Here is a 19039-nt window from a genome sequence, read left to right as displayed (position 1 = left end):
AAACGGAAGAGAAATTAGTATGTAGTAAATTAATAGTCTAAATTTCCTAACCTACTTATAAATTATAAATTGCTTATTTGCAAGGGCGTTGCGGGGGGGGGGGGCCCTTGGGTGTCTGGTCCCCTTCCGAAAAGGGAAAAAATGGCCAAATCTATTCTATCACTTTGGTCCCCGGAACGAAATTTCTGGCTACACCCCTGTGCTTATTTGAAAAATGAGCTGCCGAGGTAGTCGCCATGTTTGTTACCTTGGAAATGGTTTGTATGTCCCTCAAAGGAAAAGGGAAATATCACGTGAGGCTGACCATATTTTCTTGGCAGAAATACGGAATATCGCCCTAGATGTTAAAACCGAACAAAGTTGCAAAATATTGTTGAAATTATGGGAAAATCATAACGGAAAATAAAGCATCACTGTGTGTGCTCGCAAACTGCAGTGGATTCAAATGAATTCCATGATTTATAAAAGAAAGTTCACCAAGACAAATGTGGGACATTAACCTTATAGTAGTAATTATCATAACATAGTTCGAGTTGATGAATAATTTTAATCTTTGATTTCAATAAGGAATAAAAATTCAAGTAGGCTTCGTGTAAAAAACGGGAAATCCTGGACATATAATCACCCTACTCATATGGTTATGAAGTACAGAAATTGAATAATTTTTCATTTAGTTGGAATCAAATTATCAAGTCTGCATGTGGATCATAGGTTGAGAAACGCTGATCTTACATTATTAAACAGACCGGACATATGTGTTCGCGTAAAATACGGGTTGACGAATTTCAACCTAGGAGAATTCTCCTTGATGGCATGAACTATATCTTATTAATGATTACTGGAGTGGCCATACGTCCCTTATTTGCCAGGCCAGTCTCGGTTTTTTCCGGTTTTCTGGCTGTCCTGTCTTTTTTGCAAAAGTGTCCCAGTTTTCACATTTTCAACGAAGCCAAATTTATTTAAATTAATGATTAAAATTACCTTTTAATGACGACTACAATTACAATATTTATTTCATATATTTGTCTTTTTTTTTTCAATTCTCACTGCAGATTGAAGTGGTGCGTCATTATTTTCCTTGATTGGCGATTTTTCTGTGATTTCAGCAAGTTGGTGACTTTGTTTACTTTTGGTATCATTTTTGGCGATTATTAGCAATGTCCCGATTTTCCAGTATTTCGAAGCGGAACTTCACGTACTATTCTCGAGCTAATATGGTCAGCATATTCATTCCTAAATTTACAAGGAAAATGCGTCAAATAGTTTTCATAAAAACAGAGTATTACTTAAACTGACCATATTTCCTCGAGAGAAATACGGGACATCCGGATTCCAAATACGGGACTTCACCAATTGTCGCCAAAAACGTTGCCAAAACCAAACAAAGTTGCCAAATATTGTTGAAATTACGGAAAAATCACAAAGGTGGGAAATGATGCATTACTGCAAATTGCAGTGGATAAAAATGTATTCCACGGAAAAAAAACGTTTACCAAGGCAAATGTGGGAGATTAATATCCCATATATAGTTGTAACTATCATAAAATAATTTGAGTTGAAAAATAATTTCAGTGTTTGACTTCGATAAAGAATAAATAAAACAAGTAGGCTTCGTGTGAAATACGGGAAAAACCGGGACACTTTTGCCAAAAAGTCGGGACGGCCAAAAAAAGATAAATTACCGGGACTGTCCCGGGAAATACGGGACGTATGGTCACCCTAGTATTACTGATTGCGACCAAAATATGTAATTTATGTCAAACTTTCTAATTACTGTAAAAATGCGCGCAGGTTGGGAAAAGAAATGGCTGCTACGAATCACAGTGGACAAAAGGATATTTATACGAAGTACGAAAGCCTAGATAACCTAAAAGGATATTTGACGAAAAAAACATTCAAATAACTCAATGACAATATTTTACTTCGAAAAAGTACATTTCAAGAGCATCATGGGGCCCCCGGGCCATGTGCTTTTCCGAGACCCTACATGGTAAATTCCAGAAAATTGCAAATGGATCTTTTTTTTTTTTTTTGAGACAACTCTAAATTTATTACCCGCTACCATTAACCACGGAATTTTAATCCTTCCCTTACGCGAATTGAAATGAACAATTTTGTTTGGTATACAAAGTGTTAATCTATCAGAATACATTACAATAATTACATAACGAAGCCACCTTATGACCGAAAACACAACAGATCGTACGATATTAAGGTAGTGGGCATTGTATAACATTTTATTATGTGTATATATTGTTTATAATGTTTCTAATTACATTTTTAATTGGGTTGCTTCATTTTTGAAATATATGACATCCATATTTGTTATGGGCATCTTTTTCTCAGCCACCTCGCTGGGCATTTTGCCTGTTCTGGTGTAAACCAAGAAGAGACGTGATTGGTTGAAATCGCGGAATAGCGGTGCATTTGCGGAATTAGCCCCCGGGCCGTGCCAATACCTTCCAGAGCAGGTACTGGCCGTGCCCGGGTGGATCCATGCGGTAAAAGGGCACAGATTTTGAATAGTAAGGGGAACTGAGATCTCATATATAATAAGTTCCGAAACGGTGACCAAAAATGTTTTCTTATGTCAGCAAAATCTCTAATTTCTGTTAAATTCACTGAAAAATTGAGGAAAAACATAGAACTTGACAAAATACGTAAGATGAATGCGCTATTTGTATTTATAGCCATAATTATTACAATAGCTATGAAAACGCTGTTTATTCATTATTTTAGTCAGCATTATAAATTGAGCGTGAACTGGACAAATGTATGAGACCAACGGAGCAACTAAAAATACTGAAATGTCCCGTAATACGGGACACGTATGGTCCATCGAATTGTTTCAGACCTTTTACTAGTCCTTGGGTTCAGAAAGGTTGAGAAACGCAGTTTTCGATGAATATTCTTATTTTTAATTTTAATTATTATATAATTTTGATTGAAAAATAATTTCAAACTATGGCTCTTTAAATTATGTTATGGGTAGGGTGACCATACGTCCCGTATTTCCCGGGACAGTCCCGGTTTTTTTCCTTTTTCTGGCCATCCTGACTTTTTTGCAAAAGTGTCCCGGTTTTTCCCGGTTTTTACATGACGCCTACTTGGATTTTTATTCTTCATTGAAGTCAACGATTGAAATTATTTTTCATCTCATAAATCATGTTATGATAATTACAACTATAAATAAGAACATTAATCTCCCGCATTTTTCTTATTGAACATTTTATTTCGTGGAATTCATTTTAATACACTGCAATTCGCAGTAACACTTCGTTTCCCGCCATTTCAATTTTTCTGTATTTTCAGCTATAGTTGGCAACTTTGTGCACTTTTGGCGTCGTTCTTGGCGATAATTGGCGATGTCCCGTATTTGGAATTCCAATTTCCCGTATTTCTCTGGAGGAAATATGGTCAGCCTAGTTATGGGAGGCTTTAGCGAAAAAAAAACGAGCAAATTCAGGATGTATGGTCATTACATGTAAAACAATAGAACAGGATTATTCGTAATCGGTAGCAGTTACACCAGGAGGACATGGAATGGACATGCCCTGAAGAGGACAAATTTCAAAGATTTGCGGGCATCCAAATTTCAAGGTTAGATAGTTTTAATAAGCATAATAAAATATCTCAATTTTATTACGTATTAAAACATAATTCATCTTTCGCGGTATGTCAATGTTTTCTATTGGGAAAATGTTTGATTTTCCAAATTTTAAAGTGTTCCTTTCACAACCTTAAAAAATCACTAATATCCTAGATTCCATTTCATTACTTTCCATGTAATTTAGCTTTCCTTCAACAAAACTGTTAGATTTATTAAATGCAGCGATAGTTTAGTGTAATTAATTAAATATTAGAGCTAGTACTTCATATATGAAGTGTATAATATCCATTTATTGGTAAGATTAGGAGGGCTCAATAAGGCTGATTCCATAAGCAAAGTTGTAGCCAAATGTGTGGGTTTTTCTGTCGCCAACAGTTCATCTTGGAGCTTTTGTTCTTTCTAGGTTTTTCATTGGCGGCGGAAATGTTTTCTTAAGTGAACGTGCTATCCAAAAAAGTCCTTTTCAATTCTTTTCTTCCCTGCTTTTTTTTATATTAAGTAAAGAGTAGCTGGAATAGGAAGAAAAAAATCACAGCTCCTCAGAAATATTTTTTCTTTATTATTCAGTATGTATTAACAATGATACAAATTTTTCTGATATATTGATGCTAATTTAACTGCACATCAACCAAATTATTTGCCAAAAGCCTGTACGTAAAATAGTTCGGTACAGCTTTGGTATAAGGTGCCACTTAGCGATTTTCAGCTATTTTCTTTTCCGGTATCAAACATGTCTGACGGCCTGGCGAAAATTCACCAAGGCCAGCAGACTGTACGGATGCTGAAAAAAAATTGCCAGCATAGAAAATATAATAACGGAAATCCACAAGCACATTAGAAAGTAATATTTTTATTATTATTGACTAAGATCAAAACAACAGGTCCTTTCAGTTCTTTGAAGTGGTCATTTTTTACATTAGGCTATTCTGGGGAACTGCGGGTGAATGATAAAGTCGGACCACAGGTGCCAAAAGTGTAAGAAAAACAGATTAATTGGAAGTGGGTATATTGGTCATTCCCGAAGAAGGTGTAGATCTACATTCCACATTTTTTAGAATAAAAAATTCAAAATTGAATTTTCAAAATAAAATTGTTTTCGAATTATTATAGCCGTTGACCTGAAGTTTAATATTTCATATTTTTCAGTTTTATTTTGTAATATTTTATTTTTTGGGTTTTTTGACTGAGTCACTGATTTTGTCCACTCTGTTACAAAAACAAATATCGCTATTAAAAATATTATTTTTGCTGTTTTTAGCTTTTAAAATAATGGAATAGGCTTATTTCTTACATGTATGCTGAAAAAAGTTTAAAAAAAAAAAATTTGACTTTTTTTTCTCTCATTTTGATTGTTTTTCATATTTTCAAAATAGCATATAGAAAAGTTTACATGTAAATAAGCAAATCAAAATTTTTAATTTCTGACGAACAATAAGTTGGTAACTTATAATTTAACATCTTAGTTTGGAGTGTTCTTAAAATTTTTCGCCTGTGAGCTGCAAAAATACTTCCTGTAACAGAGTGCATAGAAATGCTTAACAAAGAGAAAGATATCTCAAATATTCTAAATAGGCTATGCAAATACTGTAAAATCTGAAAAATTGTATGTAAAATGTGATAGATCATCCAGAGACTCCTCTATAACATTTGAAAAACGTCCACCCCATGAGCAAATTTTAAAAACCCATGTTCCCCCTCATAGTTTGAATTTTGGTCAGGTAAAATTATTAAAATATGGGGTCGAAGTGGACACTGGACTTGCTCAGCTCAAGGCTTAAGCTTATCATCAGGATAATTTTTTTTTTTTTGAAATTGAATAGTAATTTGATGTTGGTATAAATCTCAAATTCGTCAAAAACGTCGGTTTTTATAACAAATTGTAGTTATTTACAGTGCATGTCATTGTTTTATGTTTCACGCGACATTGATTTTTTTTTTTTTTATCATTTGTAGTTTTGTCCAGAAAGTAAAACTACAAATGATGTAAAAATTGGAGAATAATCGAATATTCATTTTCCTTTTAAATAATTTAAATTTTTTTACTAATTTTGTTTATATTGTGAAATATAAATCTGTTTTCATTGCCTGAAACATTTACAACAAAATTTTTGGTATAATCGCCCCCCAATGGCAACTTTTAGTTTGAGAATATTCTCAGAATATTTTCTAGGTCATGAGAGGTTTTAAAAGTTTGGTTATAAAGATTTTAGAAACCTTTAGATCAAAATCGTAAAAAATTATTTTAAAATGAGATTAATTTTCAGAAATAAGTTCACAACAAAAGAAATTAAAGTTATTATGGAAGCTATTCTTATACAATCACCTTCATTCTAAGAAGATACAGAACTAATGTTTTCTTCAATTCACATACACTTAAATTCTGTATCACTCATATTTCTTTTGAAAGTTGTACAATTCAGCCCTGTTGATTTAATTTTCTTGCTTTCAAACTTTAATATTGTGTGGTCTACAAATGCAACGCCACAACAGGCAAATTTCCCAGCGAGGTGGCTGACTTAAGAACATCATTTATCCCCGAGCCATTTTTTGGAGGCCCTACCTACTACTGCTACACTACACGTGCACCCCGCCCACACCCCCCCCCCCCTGCGGAACCCGCAACGAATCGGTACATGCGGGAATGTACGTGTAGTGAAACCTGACGTGAAGGTTTTTTTTTGTTTCTCTGTAATGCTTGTTATGTGTAGTGCTGCCATCTGCCACCAGTTTTTCTAACTATGAGTGAAGTGTTATGATTGAATGATTTATCGTTGTAGGACTGTTGCTCCCTGTGGCGAGACTTTTTAACGGGGAGATCGGCTCGCATTTGCGCCTTGAAGTTGGGAACCACAGAAAACCAACTTCAGCCGACCACCACTGTGGGGTTCGTACCCGGATCCTCGCATCGAGAGTCCGTCACAATAACCACTCGACCACCACCACTACAAACTTCAATATTCCCATCTTCTTGATGGGAAGAGAGACGGGGAATTCTCTAGTAATTTATCATAGTAGTCTCAAAGAACTATTATAAATTACTAGAAAATATTCTTATCGAAAATAATTACTCTCAAGTTTATAATCAAGATTATTTATTATAATACATGTTATTACATATATTCTTGATAATACTCTCTGGAAAGATTTTGGTAACTAAAGAATATTCTCATCAAGGAGGATATTCTTGAATATTCTCTGGAAGGACTAATTAATAACTTCAGAATAATTCTTATTTTCTATAAGAATATTCCCTAGTAATTGATGAAAGTAGTCCTTCCAGAGAATATTCTCAAAGATATTATATGTAACTATATATTATAAATGACAGAATATTCTCATCAAGAACTTATAAGAATATTCTCAAGTTATTTATAATAGTAGTCCTATCAGAGAATATTCTCCGAAAGATTATTCTCGAGAATTTTTCATCTCTAATTTGAGCCATTCTGGATAGAGCTGCAGATAAATGATAAAGTCAGGGTGGGGCCACAGGTTCCAAAAGTTTGGGAAACACTGGATTAATTAGAAGGGGGATATGTATGTGTGTTAGGTTACAGTACTCTCTCTGTAACTGGACACGTGGATAACTCTACATCTATTATTCTCTTGTTTGGCCCAGTACTAATTTCAATGAAGGGGAAACTCCCTAACTCGACACATGTTTGGCTTAACTCTCCTAAAGTCAACTTATGATTTTTGTCCTTTTACTACCACTGGTTTTTACAATTGCCTGTGTGTTACTATTCTAAGAATTTTTTGGCATCCGTGGGTACTTTGATAATCCTTTGTTTCTTTGTTCTATATGACGGGTCTTATTTTGCGCTATGGGTGAGGGCACGTGCATGTGAAGAATGAATGTTTGAAACCTCTTGGCCGGCCTATCATTTTAGTGGAGTTTCCAGGACAGGTCTTTCATTCTTTTCATGGCCAAAAGAAGTGTGGAGTGATCCCTATTGGATGTTGACAATTTCAACATCCAATAGGGATAAAAAATCTTATCTATTGTGAGTTTTGATATTGTCTGTTGCTGAGAATGTTTTTGGCTGAACTCTGTTTTACGATTTCTTGGAAAAAGAGTAAAAGAAAAAGAGCTAAAGAGAGCCTGGTTAGATGCTGAATATGTCATTTGGTTATTGTGAGTATCAACGGCCGTGAATCTGGGTTTAAGCTGGATAAAAAATTCCTTTCGCAAAAAAAAGCGAAAATGGGTGGGAAAGCTTTAGCAAAATGCTGCAATGCTAACAAGGGCGTAGGGGGGGGGATTCGGGGGTCTGGTCCCCCCCCCCCCCAACGAAATTTCTGGCTACACCCCTGGATGCTAATGTAATGATTGATGGTTGGACGTCTACTCGTCGCGTACCTCCTGTACGCATTTTTGCGAAAGTTCTTGTTACTTTTTTCGCATTCTATGGTTTTCTTTCGCATTTTGCGAAAAATGCGACCGTAGCTTAAACCCTGCCGTGAATGCAATGGCTCCACGCGAACTTCATACTTTAAAGAGATATAGATGGCTTCTTTCTCAGCCGGAGATATCAAGGAAACAATTATTTTCCGGATATTATGCTGAGATAAGCTCGGAAAGAAAAGTCATCACGTCTCCGCCGGGACTTGAACCCAGGCCCTCTTGCATACCGGGCAAGCATGCTACCATTTACACTACTGGAGACACATGACTCTGCCTTCCTAATTTCACGCACAGTGTGTGAAATTTAAACTTTAAACTGTCAAAAACTGGTTTAAACTGTCAAAAACCTAAATGAATGCTTTTTGATAATGTTTTGAACACAATAGGAATATAACATGATGAAAAACTTACTTTCTGTATATAACAATGTTTTATTTTTAAACATTAATTTATTACAATAATTAAAACAAAATATTATAATTAGCAATTTTGAATTTTTCAACAAAAAGTCTAGAAAATATAAAATATAGTTTTGTTGTTCATTTTATCTAAGCTACTGATTACCGGTGTTCAATTTTCTAAGTGGAATGGAGCTGCTTATTCAAAATATGTATGATACGGGCATCACAGAGTTAGGTTTTAGACTTCAGAACATAGGCGGTGATAGACTTGGAAGTCTGGGGGGGGGGGGGGCACGAGAGAGATATCAGTTCTTATATACATATATGCATTAGAACAGTCGACTCCACTTTTGATGCTGGGGGCAATGCCCCCTCATGCCTCCCCCCCATATCTCCACCCATGCTTCAGAAACTATGAATCAGTGTTAAAACAGTAAAAAAGTTATTGTCAATGTTGTCAAATAGTTTTTTAACCTGATAGATATGCTAAATAAAAAACACTTACTTTTATGTAGGTTAAAGGGTTTTATATTCAGAATTATAATTACTGAGAATCTATTTTGATACTTCAAATTTTCTGATCTGCCCAAAATTTTATTCCATGTAAAAATTCTCTCAGAATCCGTTAATACACTAATTAAACATATTTATTTTTGTCTAAAAATTTCTTAGAGCTCAGTGTGTATTAATTCAGAGTTTTAAAGCGTATTTGTAACCAAAGAAGAGCTGATAGGACTTGATACCCAAAACATTTTTTTTTGCGGATTTAAAATTGAATACAGCTTCAACTGGAAAACCATTGCATTATATAAATCCTATTAAATATACCATATCATAGTGTAGAAGTAAGAATAACTAGGTTTGACTAAGGATAAGTTGCAGGAGTTTCTTGAGCTTCATGTACAAGCTAGCATTACCAAATTAAATGACACTTTAGTTGTACAATTTAGTATTTTGATCGCTAGATATATTTCAATGTTATGCACAATAAAAGTATCTCAGTGATTATCTAGATAATTTATTAATAACAGAAATCAACATTGCATATATGATGTAATAAACTTATCTGTTGTGTACAGCAGATGGTTTATATCAAAGCACATATATAAGCAGTTGAAGAAATTTTGGAATGTCAAATCATTCCATAGTTTTTCCTCCAGTGTTTATGCTATGCTTTATTCAAATTGTATATTTTATAAGGAAAAACCATATATATTTTTTTGTTCAAAATAATTCTGTAGAGAGTAGAAAATTATATTAAATATTTATTCTTTGTATAACATAGTCACTTTAAATATTACATGCAATTAACGTGTGCATTTCCAATGGGAATTTTTATATTGAAAAGCAGTATTTGAGGTTTTTGACGTGACAGTTTAAACCGTCAAAAACCTGCCAACCCTGCTTTTAGCAGATGACAATATTCTAGAATCAATCACCCAAAGAAAGTGCTTCATGTATTGAAGAAATAGAAAGTTCAGATGAAGTATCTGCACCATCTCTCCATAATGCACTAAACTCTAGATGTGATACGTCGCTTCTTACACAGTCAGGAAAAAGCCAAACAATCATGGTATAAACTGAATAGTGTAGAAGAATTTTTGTTCTCTCTTCGGAAAGAAAAACAAGCAAATGTACTTGATTATTTTTTATGAGGTATTAATGAGAATCAGCATTTTATTTAATACAATTATTAGAATGTATATAATTATGTACACAAAAACGATCAGAAAAAGATTTATAGTGAAACCCTGTTAACGCTCGACATCGGCGTATGTCGACATGTTTGTCTATACTTTTGGGGCGTCAAGTTACAGAGAGTCTACTGTATATAACAAACACAGACACACTGGTCATAACTTTATCCAGGGAATAATTTCTCCAATTCAGAACACTATATGCATAATGGTGAGACACACAGTGATTCAAAGAAAAGGGAAACTACACCATAAGAAAAAGGCAATGATTCCGAGAAAGTAAAATTTTGAAAGTAAAGCTATGTATTATCAACATACAATATATAACAATATGCCATCATACAATATAGATGATTAATTTCCGCATTCTCTGCATTTCATAGTGCTGTTGATCCAAGGTTAGAGGATTTTTTTATTCAACCCACCTTTTAAGAAAAATCTTCCAGAGCCCCTTTCATGTTTTATCTCTGGTTTTTTATGGCTCGATAGCTCAGAGCAGTTTTACACTTTTTTTAGTCTGACATTGCCCTATACGCATGCTAGTAGCTGTTGCCAAGGCACCTACAGATAACATGGCATTTTTAGGCACTTTAAATCTAGCCAAGCCTATACATAAGGCACCCAAAGAAAAAGTGATACTTCTTGGAGCTTGAATCCTAGCCATTACCTCATAGATAGTAGGCCTAGTCTCTCCAAAATAGGTTCCCATGCCAAATTTCTTCAGAAGGTGCCTTAATCGAAGCTCTTGGTGGCCCTTCACAACAGAACGAGCATTTGGTGAACATATCCTTAGAACTGAGGCACCTATGATAGGTATATGTAAGAGCTTTATTGAGAACGGCCAATAGCGGAAAAAAGTTGAAGCAATAAGCGGATAAAATTTCATCCAGTAATAAAGGCAGGAACAGGGGCTGCCTAAACAGGTTTTCAGAAGAAGAGCTTGAAAGCAATTTTTGAAAATGGTAATGAAAACCCATTTTTTTCCTTCTCTTAAATGAATAGTACAAGCCCAATTGCTGTGAAACTGAAAGAACGCACATATATAAGTTGAGAATTTATTATTTTTCTCATTCATCATTTTAGTCAATGAAGGTAGAAAATGAAAAATTTAATTTTTTTAATATTAATTCCTTTCGGCGATCAAAAATCATATTGAACAATAGGTACCAATCAGGGTTTAAGCTGGATAAAAAATTCCTTTCGCAAAAAAGCGAAAATGGGGAAAAAAGCTTTAGCGAAATGCTACAATGCTAATGTAATGATTGATGGTTGGATGTCTACTCGTTGCGTACTCCTGTACGCATTTTTGTGAAAGTGGCTACTTTTTTCGCATTCTACGATTTTCTTTCGGCTTTTGCGAAAAATGTGACTGTAGCTTAAACCTTGGCACCAATGAAGGCAAAATTTTGATTGGGGGAGCAATCACACTCCCTCCCCCGGCTATGCCACTGCTAATATAATACAGGGTGTCCCTGAACTTATGGGCCAAACTTTAAGGAAAGGTAAAATGCATATAGAGAGCATTTTGTACAGCAATGCATATAGAGAGCATTTTGTACAGCAATGCATATAGAGAGCATTTTGTACAGCAATGCATATAGAGAGCATTTTGTACAGCAATGCATATAGAGAGCATTTTGTACAGCAATGCATATAGAGAGCATTTTGTACAGCAATGCATATAGAGAGCATTTTGTACAGCAATGCAAGGTCAGAAATAAAAAGTGTTGGTGGGAAAATATAATGCTCAGGAATAAAGAAAGGCTTTTTATTTATACTAATAATTACAGTAAGAAGTGCTCAAGTGTGCTATCACCAACATCAATACAGGTCTGGCAGCATCTAGCAAGTGATTGGCATACCCTTTCAAAGATGCCAGGTGTTTCAAGAATGGTTGCAGCAGCTACTGAACATTTTTGCAATGAGGTCCTCATCAGTCTTTCTGCCAACACTTTTCATTTTCGACCTCACATTGCTATACAGAATCTGTTGCTACCGTAGGAAAGCCACCTTTAGCTTACCAATCCAGTGGCGATATATGGACGAGTCGAAGTTACAGTGGTGTGTGTAAGTTACATTTTCAACAATTCCAATCTAGAAGTGTTAAATTTTTGAAAGAAAAAACTAACCAAGCTACACTTTCAATAATTCGCCTGTAAATTATGAAGTCTAAAATTTTTTTCATGGGATAGGAACCTAATGAGAGAGACCAATTCTATTAAAACCATCTTTTTTAAAATAAGCATTATTGACTTGTATACCACTGTTTTAACCCATCCAAATAGAAGGAAAAAAAAGTAATTTTTTTTACTATATTTCATTATTTTTTAAAATTTCTTAATGATATCTCGTAATAATTCTATTTCTAGAAGGTACTGCCATTTTCGTACTTCAAATTTGCCAAAATTTATTTTAGAATTTATTCAATAAAAAGAAATCTCTCTCTATACTTTATCAATCTATAATTCTGTAATTTCTTTCCAGAGAATGTTTCAATTTTGGTGGCATTGGAAAAAATTTGTCAACACCAATATTAATTGGTTTTGGTTCACAACAATGCATTATTTTCAGTGTTCGCCCTTTCGATTTAAGAATTTCATCATCTTGTCAGAGAACTGAGAAAATATTTTCAGTAACAGTTGGTGTATAGCATTTTTATTTCTTTACAGATGTTGAAACCAAGTGAAGACACTGGTGAACAGAAAGACAAGAGGTCAAGAAGTCCACTGACACTTCCTTCACCTGTATTGCTTCAAAGTTCATCAAGCCCACCAAAGGTATGACAAAAATATGTTTCACATTAAAATGATTTAAATTTAATTTTAAAAAATTTAATTTAACTGATTGCTTATTAAGAAATTGATTGTTAATCATTAATAATGCGTATTTTTTTTAATGATTTCTCAAATATAATTGAATATTAATGAATGAACTACAAACTAAACCTCTAACATAGAAATATGTAATAACTTTTTTTCAATAACAGTTGGTGTAGGCAATGCATGCTTAACCTGTGGCTCTTGATGTCATCTGATGATGTGGCCTGTGACTTGAAACTTAATTTTGTAAAAAATGAACAAATTTCTGAGCACATCTACAGATCAGTTGAAGGACCCACAACATATTTAAGATTTGTGTTTAGAGCAGGGTTGTAAAAAACCCAGCCCGGGCGGGTTTTTTGGGCAAAATGGGGAAAATTTAATTTTCTTTTTCCACAACCACAAAATATCTAATTTAAACATGTGTACATCTTACACATTATGCCTAAATATATATTCTTAGTGCATGTTAAACTATGTATTTGATTAATAAAATTGCGAATAATAAAATAAGAGAATAATTGTTCACTTATAGCCCAGGTGGGATTTTTGGGCAAAATGGGAGGAAAATTGAATTTTATTTTTCCACAACTTCAAAATATGTAACTTAAACATGTATGTACAACAGGGTGGGTTGAAAAAAAATGAAGTTTTATTTTCAAATTGCTATAGTGCGGTAAAGTTGCCTCTTTTAATAAGAAGAAAAACAACAAAAAATTTTGAGATCAGTTGATATCTTCCGGTCGCGCATACTACTTGAAGATTATGAAAATTGACAAAATTGAACATTTTTCTTAATTTTTTAATATTGCTTAAAATTTGACGATCGACATGCAAAAGTTTATGTTAATTTTATGGTTCAATAAAGTAAAATAAATTGAAACATCATTGATATTTCAATGTTTATCGGTCGCACAATGTGTGCCAAAAACTGGAATTGACTAAATTTTTGCAAGTTTCATTGTGCAAAAGTTAGACTTTAAACGTGAACACTTGGAAAAGAAACAATAGAAGAAACTGTAAACCAGTAAATCCTAGTCACACAATTTTGGTAACTATAATGTAAATTACATACACTCTCCTACTTTGGATGGTTGATTGGATAGAGTGTAGGTGGAACTCGATGTGCAGCCACCTCTTCATGGTAAATTCTGGGTCATTTTGTTCTCACAAACCATGCAAAGAGCTGCACAATAAAATTTGCAAAATTAAAAAAATTTAAGAAAAATGTTTAATTTTGTCAATATTCATAAACTTCAAGTACGATGCATGACCGGAAAATGTCAATCGATTTTAAATTTTTTTACGTCATTTTTCTTTTTATTAAAAGAAGCTACTTTTCCGCACTATAGCGATTTGCAAATAAAATATTTTTTTTCGATCCACCCTAATGCACATCCTTTATGTGTAAGCCTACATCTTATATTATGTCTAAATATACATTTTTGGTGAATGTTAAACTATGTATTTGATCAATAAAATTGACCATGATTATAAGTAAGGGAATAATTGTTCACCCACTTCAGTGTAATTATATCTGAACCTTCAGTTGTATGCAGAACTGCAGCAAGAAAATTGTTTGTGGTAAAATAAATGAATTTGGAGATACTGAAAATTCTGAGAAATCAGAATGGTGCCTGAATTTTTTTTTCTCCAAATTTTTCAGACCCCGCAGAAAATGTAACCAAAAGTGTCCTGATAAGTAAAAAATAAAACCTTTCAGCTATGTAACCAGAACCACAGTTTTTTTTTTTATAATCGAACCAAACTTTCAGGAGCTAAAAAATCTCATGCTTCTCTTTTTCTTAAATTCCTCACTGTTAAAGAATATCCCTACTTCATTAAATTAAATTCCGAAATATTTTCAAAGGAGCAGTGATAATTAAAAAATGATCTGGCTAAGAGAAAGAGATAAGTCATTGTGAAGATTCATTACTCTGGAGGTGTTTTACACTTGTCCAAATTAACCATTTTTGGGAACTTAAAACTACAGAATAACTTGAATTATCATTAAACACATAAATGTCAATAACATTATTATATATTAATATCACTTTATACAAGAAACCTGTCATGTATAGCAACAGACCTACAGAATGCCTTCATCTGGCTGACGATTTTAACAGGCAAATTTTCTGGGTCGGGTTTGTATTATCAGCATCTTGAAAATTCAAGCTAAGGCTTATTTTCTGCTTAGGTGTTATTTTCACATAAGAAAAACTATACTTTTTATTCTGTTTCAACTGAAGATGTTCGTTGCCAATGTTCAATTCAAGAATACCACAGTTATTTTCTTTTCATTATGAGATAATGTTGTTTTTGTCTCTTGATATTTCAGTTATGAAAGTCTGATGTACCTTATAAAAAAAGTATTGCAAAAACATGTAAATATTTTGTAAATGAAAATTCAGTTTACATACATTGGTTTACTTTTTCACAGATGCTTCAATTTATTTATACAAGGATTTGTGTGTGTGAAAAATTATTGTGTATTATAAATAAATTTCTGTAGGTATGCTTATCACATATATCAGGTATATTTTTTAAACTAAGGTCCATGGTTACAATTTTCTGTTTGCGATTTCTTGTAAAATATTTTAATAAGTGGATCTTGTACCTAAATGCTTACATAAAAAGGTAGAAGAATTATAAAAAAGGATGTTTGTGATTCCAAGAAATTATTTATTATCACATTTTTGTTCCTAAAAAAATTAAAAAATATTTCAAAATATACATATTCTAAACACTGCACTATGCAGCAATTTTGGGAATACATAAACTAAGCTCAAACTAAAATGTTAACCTGAAAGTAACACATTTTCTTCGAAAACAAACAATATTCCCTAAAAAAAAAAACCCATTTTCCCCAAAAACCCCCAGATTTTTTAGGCTAAAAAACCCAGCCCCGGGGGGGGGGGGACAAATTTGACAACCCTGGTTTAGAGAACCCCTGCACAATCCCAGATGACTTGAACAGCCCACGGCACGTTTACAGATAACTTGAGTGACCCATGATGTAGTTTCATATCACTTCAATTCAGAAACCTGAGGCATTTAAAATATAATGAAAGAATTGCAGCACAGTTCCAGATCACGTGTGTGACGTGCAGTACATTCCTAACAATGTAGAATGAGACATGTGACTATTGACTGACGCGTGACAGTTGCAGACCACTCGAATGGCCCCCAGCGCATTTACAAATCATTTGAGTAGCATGCAGTGAAGTTTAACATCTCTTAAATGGCTTGCAGCACATTAGAAATTGAGTGACCCACTGTGCATTACTGGATCACTTGAATTTTCTGCACGTTTATAAATATTTAAGTGGCCTGAGGCACATTTCCAGATCATTCAAGTTATTTGCTTTACACTTGAAGGAGCACTTAGTGACCTATAGCGTTTTACATACCACTTTTCCTCACATTTTCTTTTTATAATTAAGTTGCCCACAACACGTTTCAAAATCAATGAAGTGGCCCTTATTCTCATAAAGGTTGAGCACCCTTGGTGTAGGCTATAGAATTTTTATTTCTCTATAGATGTTGGAACCAGATGGTGAACAAAAAAAGAGGATGTCAAGAAGTCCACTCACACTTCCCTCACCTGTATTGTTTCACAGTACACCAATCCCACCCAAGGTATGACAAATATATTTTTTTGCTTCAAAATTGTTTTTTAAATTTGATTTTTTAACATTTGAATTAACTGTTTGCTTACTAACCGCTTCTGTTAATCATTAAGCATTCATATTTTTTTAAAACTTCTCAAATAAGTGAAATTTCCATGAGTGGCTATCTCTATTCCCAGATGACTTGAGCGGCCCACAGCACATTTACAAATAACTTGAATGACCCACTGTGTAGTTTCATATTACTTCAATTCAGAAACCTGAGGCATTTAAAGAACTGCATATTAGAGAACTGCAGCACAGTTCCAGATCAAGTGTGTGACCCGCAGTACATTCCTAACAACTTAGAATGAGACGTAGGACTATTGACTGACTGTGACACAGTTGCAGACCACTCAAGTCGCCCATGGCGTATTTACAAATCATTTTACTAGAATGCAATGAAGTTTAACATCTCTCAAGTGACTTGCAGCACATGTACAGATTATTTGAGTGACCCACAGTGCATTACCGGATCACTTGAATACGCTGCACATTGATAAATACAGGGTGATTATAAAAAAACTATCCCGACATATGGGCCCCTAACTATCATACCATTCACAGAAACAATGAAATTTTGGCATAAGGTATTTTGATGTATGCGCTCAAGAGTGATGTGGAAAACAACAGTGTCACTCTAACAGTTACGGTTACAGTGAGAAAATTTCGAAAATATCAAATGGCAACAACAAGTTTTTTTGTATTGGAATGCGATCTCCATACTGAAAAACACTAAATAGCATTGGAATGGCACCTGTAGCACGAAAATCCCCGGAGCTAGGCAAGGAAAAAGTAAAAAGGACTTTGCCGTGCACCAGAGCATTAGTGTTCGTTTCATTCGTCACACCGTTTCTTCGGCTGATCTCCCAGCCTGATTAGTCCTCCACAAGGTCATGTGGAAAATTTGTGAAACACAATAAAATGCTTTATTTTATGCTGCTTCTCTGTCCTTATTGGTTGTCCTCACTTTTAGCCTATCTACCGCCGATGATTTTCATGCTACAGTTGCCGTTCGAATGCTATTCAGGGTTTTTCACAATGGAGATCACATTCCAATACAAAATACTTGGTGTTGCCATTTGATATTTTCGAAATTTTCTCACTGTAACCGTAACTGTTAGAGTGAAACTGTTGTTTTCCATATCATTCTTGAGCGCATACGTCAAAATACCTTATGCCAAAATTTCATTCAGTTTCTGTGAATGGTATGATAGTTAGGGGCCCATATGTCGGGATAGTTTTTTTATAATCACCCCGTATTTAAGTGACCTGCTGCACATTTCCAGGTCATTCAAGTTATTTGCTTTAAATTTGAAGAGCACTTAGTGGCCTACAGTGTTTTTACAGATTTACAGATCACTTAAGTGACCTGCAGCATTTTTGATACCACTTTTCATCTCATTTTCTTTTCATAATTAAATGGTCCACAACACCTTTCAAAATCGATGAAGTGGCCCTCATTCTCATGAAAGTTGAGCATTCACTTTCTCCTTGGTGTAGGCTATAGAATTTTTATTTCTCTATAGATGTTGGAACCAGATGGTGAACAAAAAAAGAGGATGTCAAGAAGTCCACTCACACTTCCCTCACCTGTGCTTCACAGTACACCAATCCCATCCAGGGTATGACAAAAATATATTTTTTTTTACTTCAAAATTGTTTTTCAAATTTCATTTTTTAAAATTTGAATTAACTGTTTACTTATTAACCAAAATTGCTTTTGTTAATCATTAAGAATTTTATTTTTTTAAAACTTCTCAAATACATTGAAATTTCCATAAGTGGCTATCTCTAATCCCAGATGACTTAAGCGGCCCACAGCACATTTGCAGATAACTTGAATGACACACTGTGTAATTTCATATTACTTCAATTCAGAAACCTGAGGCATTTAAAGAATTGCATATTAGAGAACTGCAGCACAGTTCCAGATCAAGTGTGTGACCTGCAGTACATTTCTCTAACAACTTGGAATGAGACATTGGACTATTGACTGACTGTGGCACTGTTGCAGAGCACTCAAGTGGCCCGCGACACATTTATAAATCATTTTACTAGCATGCAGTGAAGTTCAACATCTCTTAAGTGAGTTGCAGCACATGTACAGATTATTTGAGTGACCCACTGTGCATTACCGGATCACTTGAATACGCTGCACATTTATAAACATTTAAGTGACCTGCAGCATTTTACATACCACTTTTCATCCTGTTTTCTTTTCATAATTACGTTGTCCACAACACGTTTCAAAATCACTGAAGTGGCCCGTATTCTCATAAAGGTTGAGCACCCTTGGTGTAGGCTATAGAATTTTTTTTTATTTCTCTATAGATGTTGAAACCAGCTGGTGAACAAAAAAAGAGGATGTCAAGAAGTCCACTCACACTTCCTTCACCTGTATTGCTTCACAGTACACCAATCCCACCCAAGGTATGA

General features: G+C 34.2%; 1 protein-coding gene across 1 annotated transcript in view; it reads left to right on the top strand.

Annotated features, from left to right (window-relative positions):
- Positions 1 to 19039, top strand: part of LOC149074106 (uncharacterized) — a 48007-nt gene extending 28968 nt beyond the window's left edge. Inside the window, exons 3-6 of the mRNA XM_089247325.1 lie at positions 12783 to 12890; positions 16473 to 16571; positions 18130 to 18225; positions 18935 to 19039. Of these exons, the coding sequence (XP_089103451.1) occupies positions 12783 to 12890; positions 16473 to 16571; positions 18130 to 18225; positions 18935 to 19039 (408 nt within the window). The remainder of the gene's footprint in view (positions 1 to 12782; positions 12891 to 16472; positions 16572 to 18129; positions 18226 to 18934) is intronic.

The sequence above is a fragment of the Pholcus phalangioides genome, unplaced genomic scaffold (genome assembly GCF_987345545.1).
Source record: "Pholcus phalangioides strain wild (caught in Gottingen) unplaced genomic scaffold, Ppha-v1.0 ptg000017l_1, whole genome shotgun sequence".
Taxonomy (NCBI): domain Eukaryota; kingdom Metazoa; phylum Arthropoda; class Arachnida; order Araneae; family Pholcidae; genus Pholcus; species Pholcus phalangioides.
This window is presented reverse-complemented; position numbering and strand designations above follow the sequence as displayed.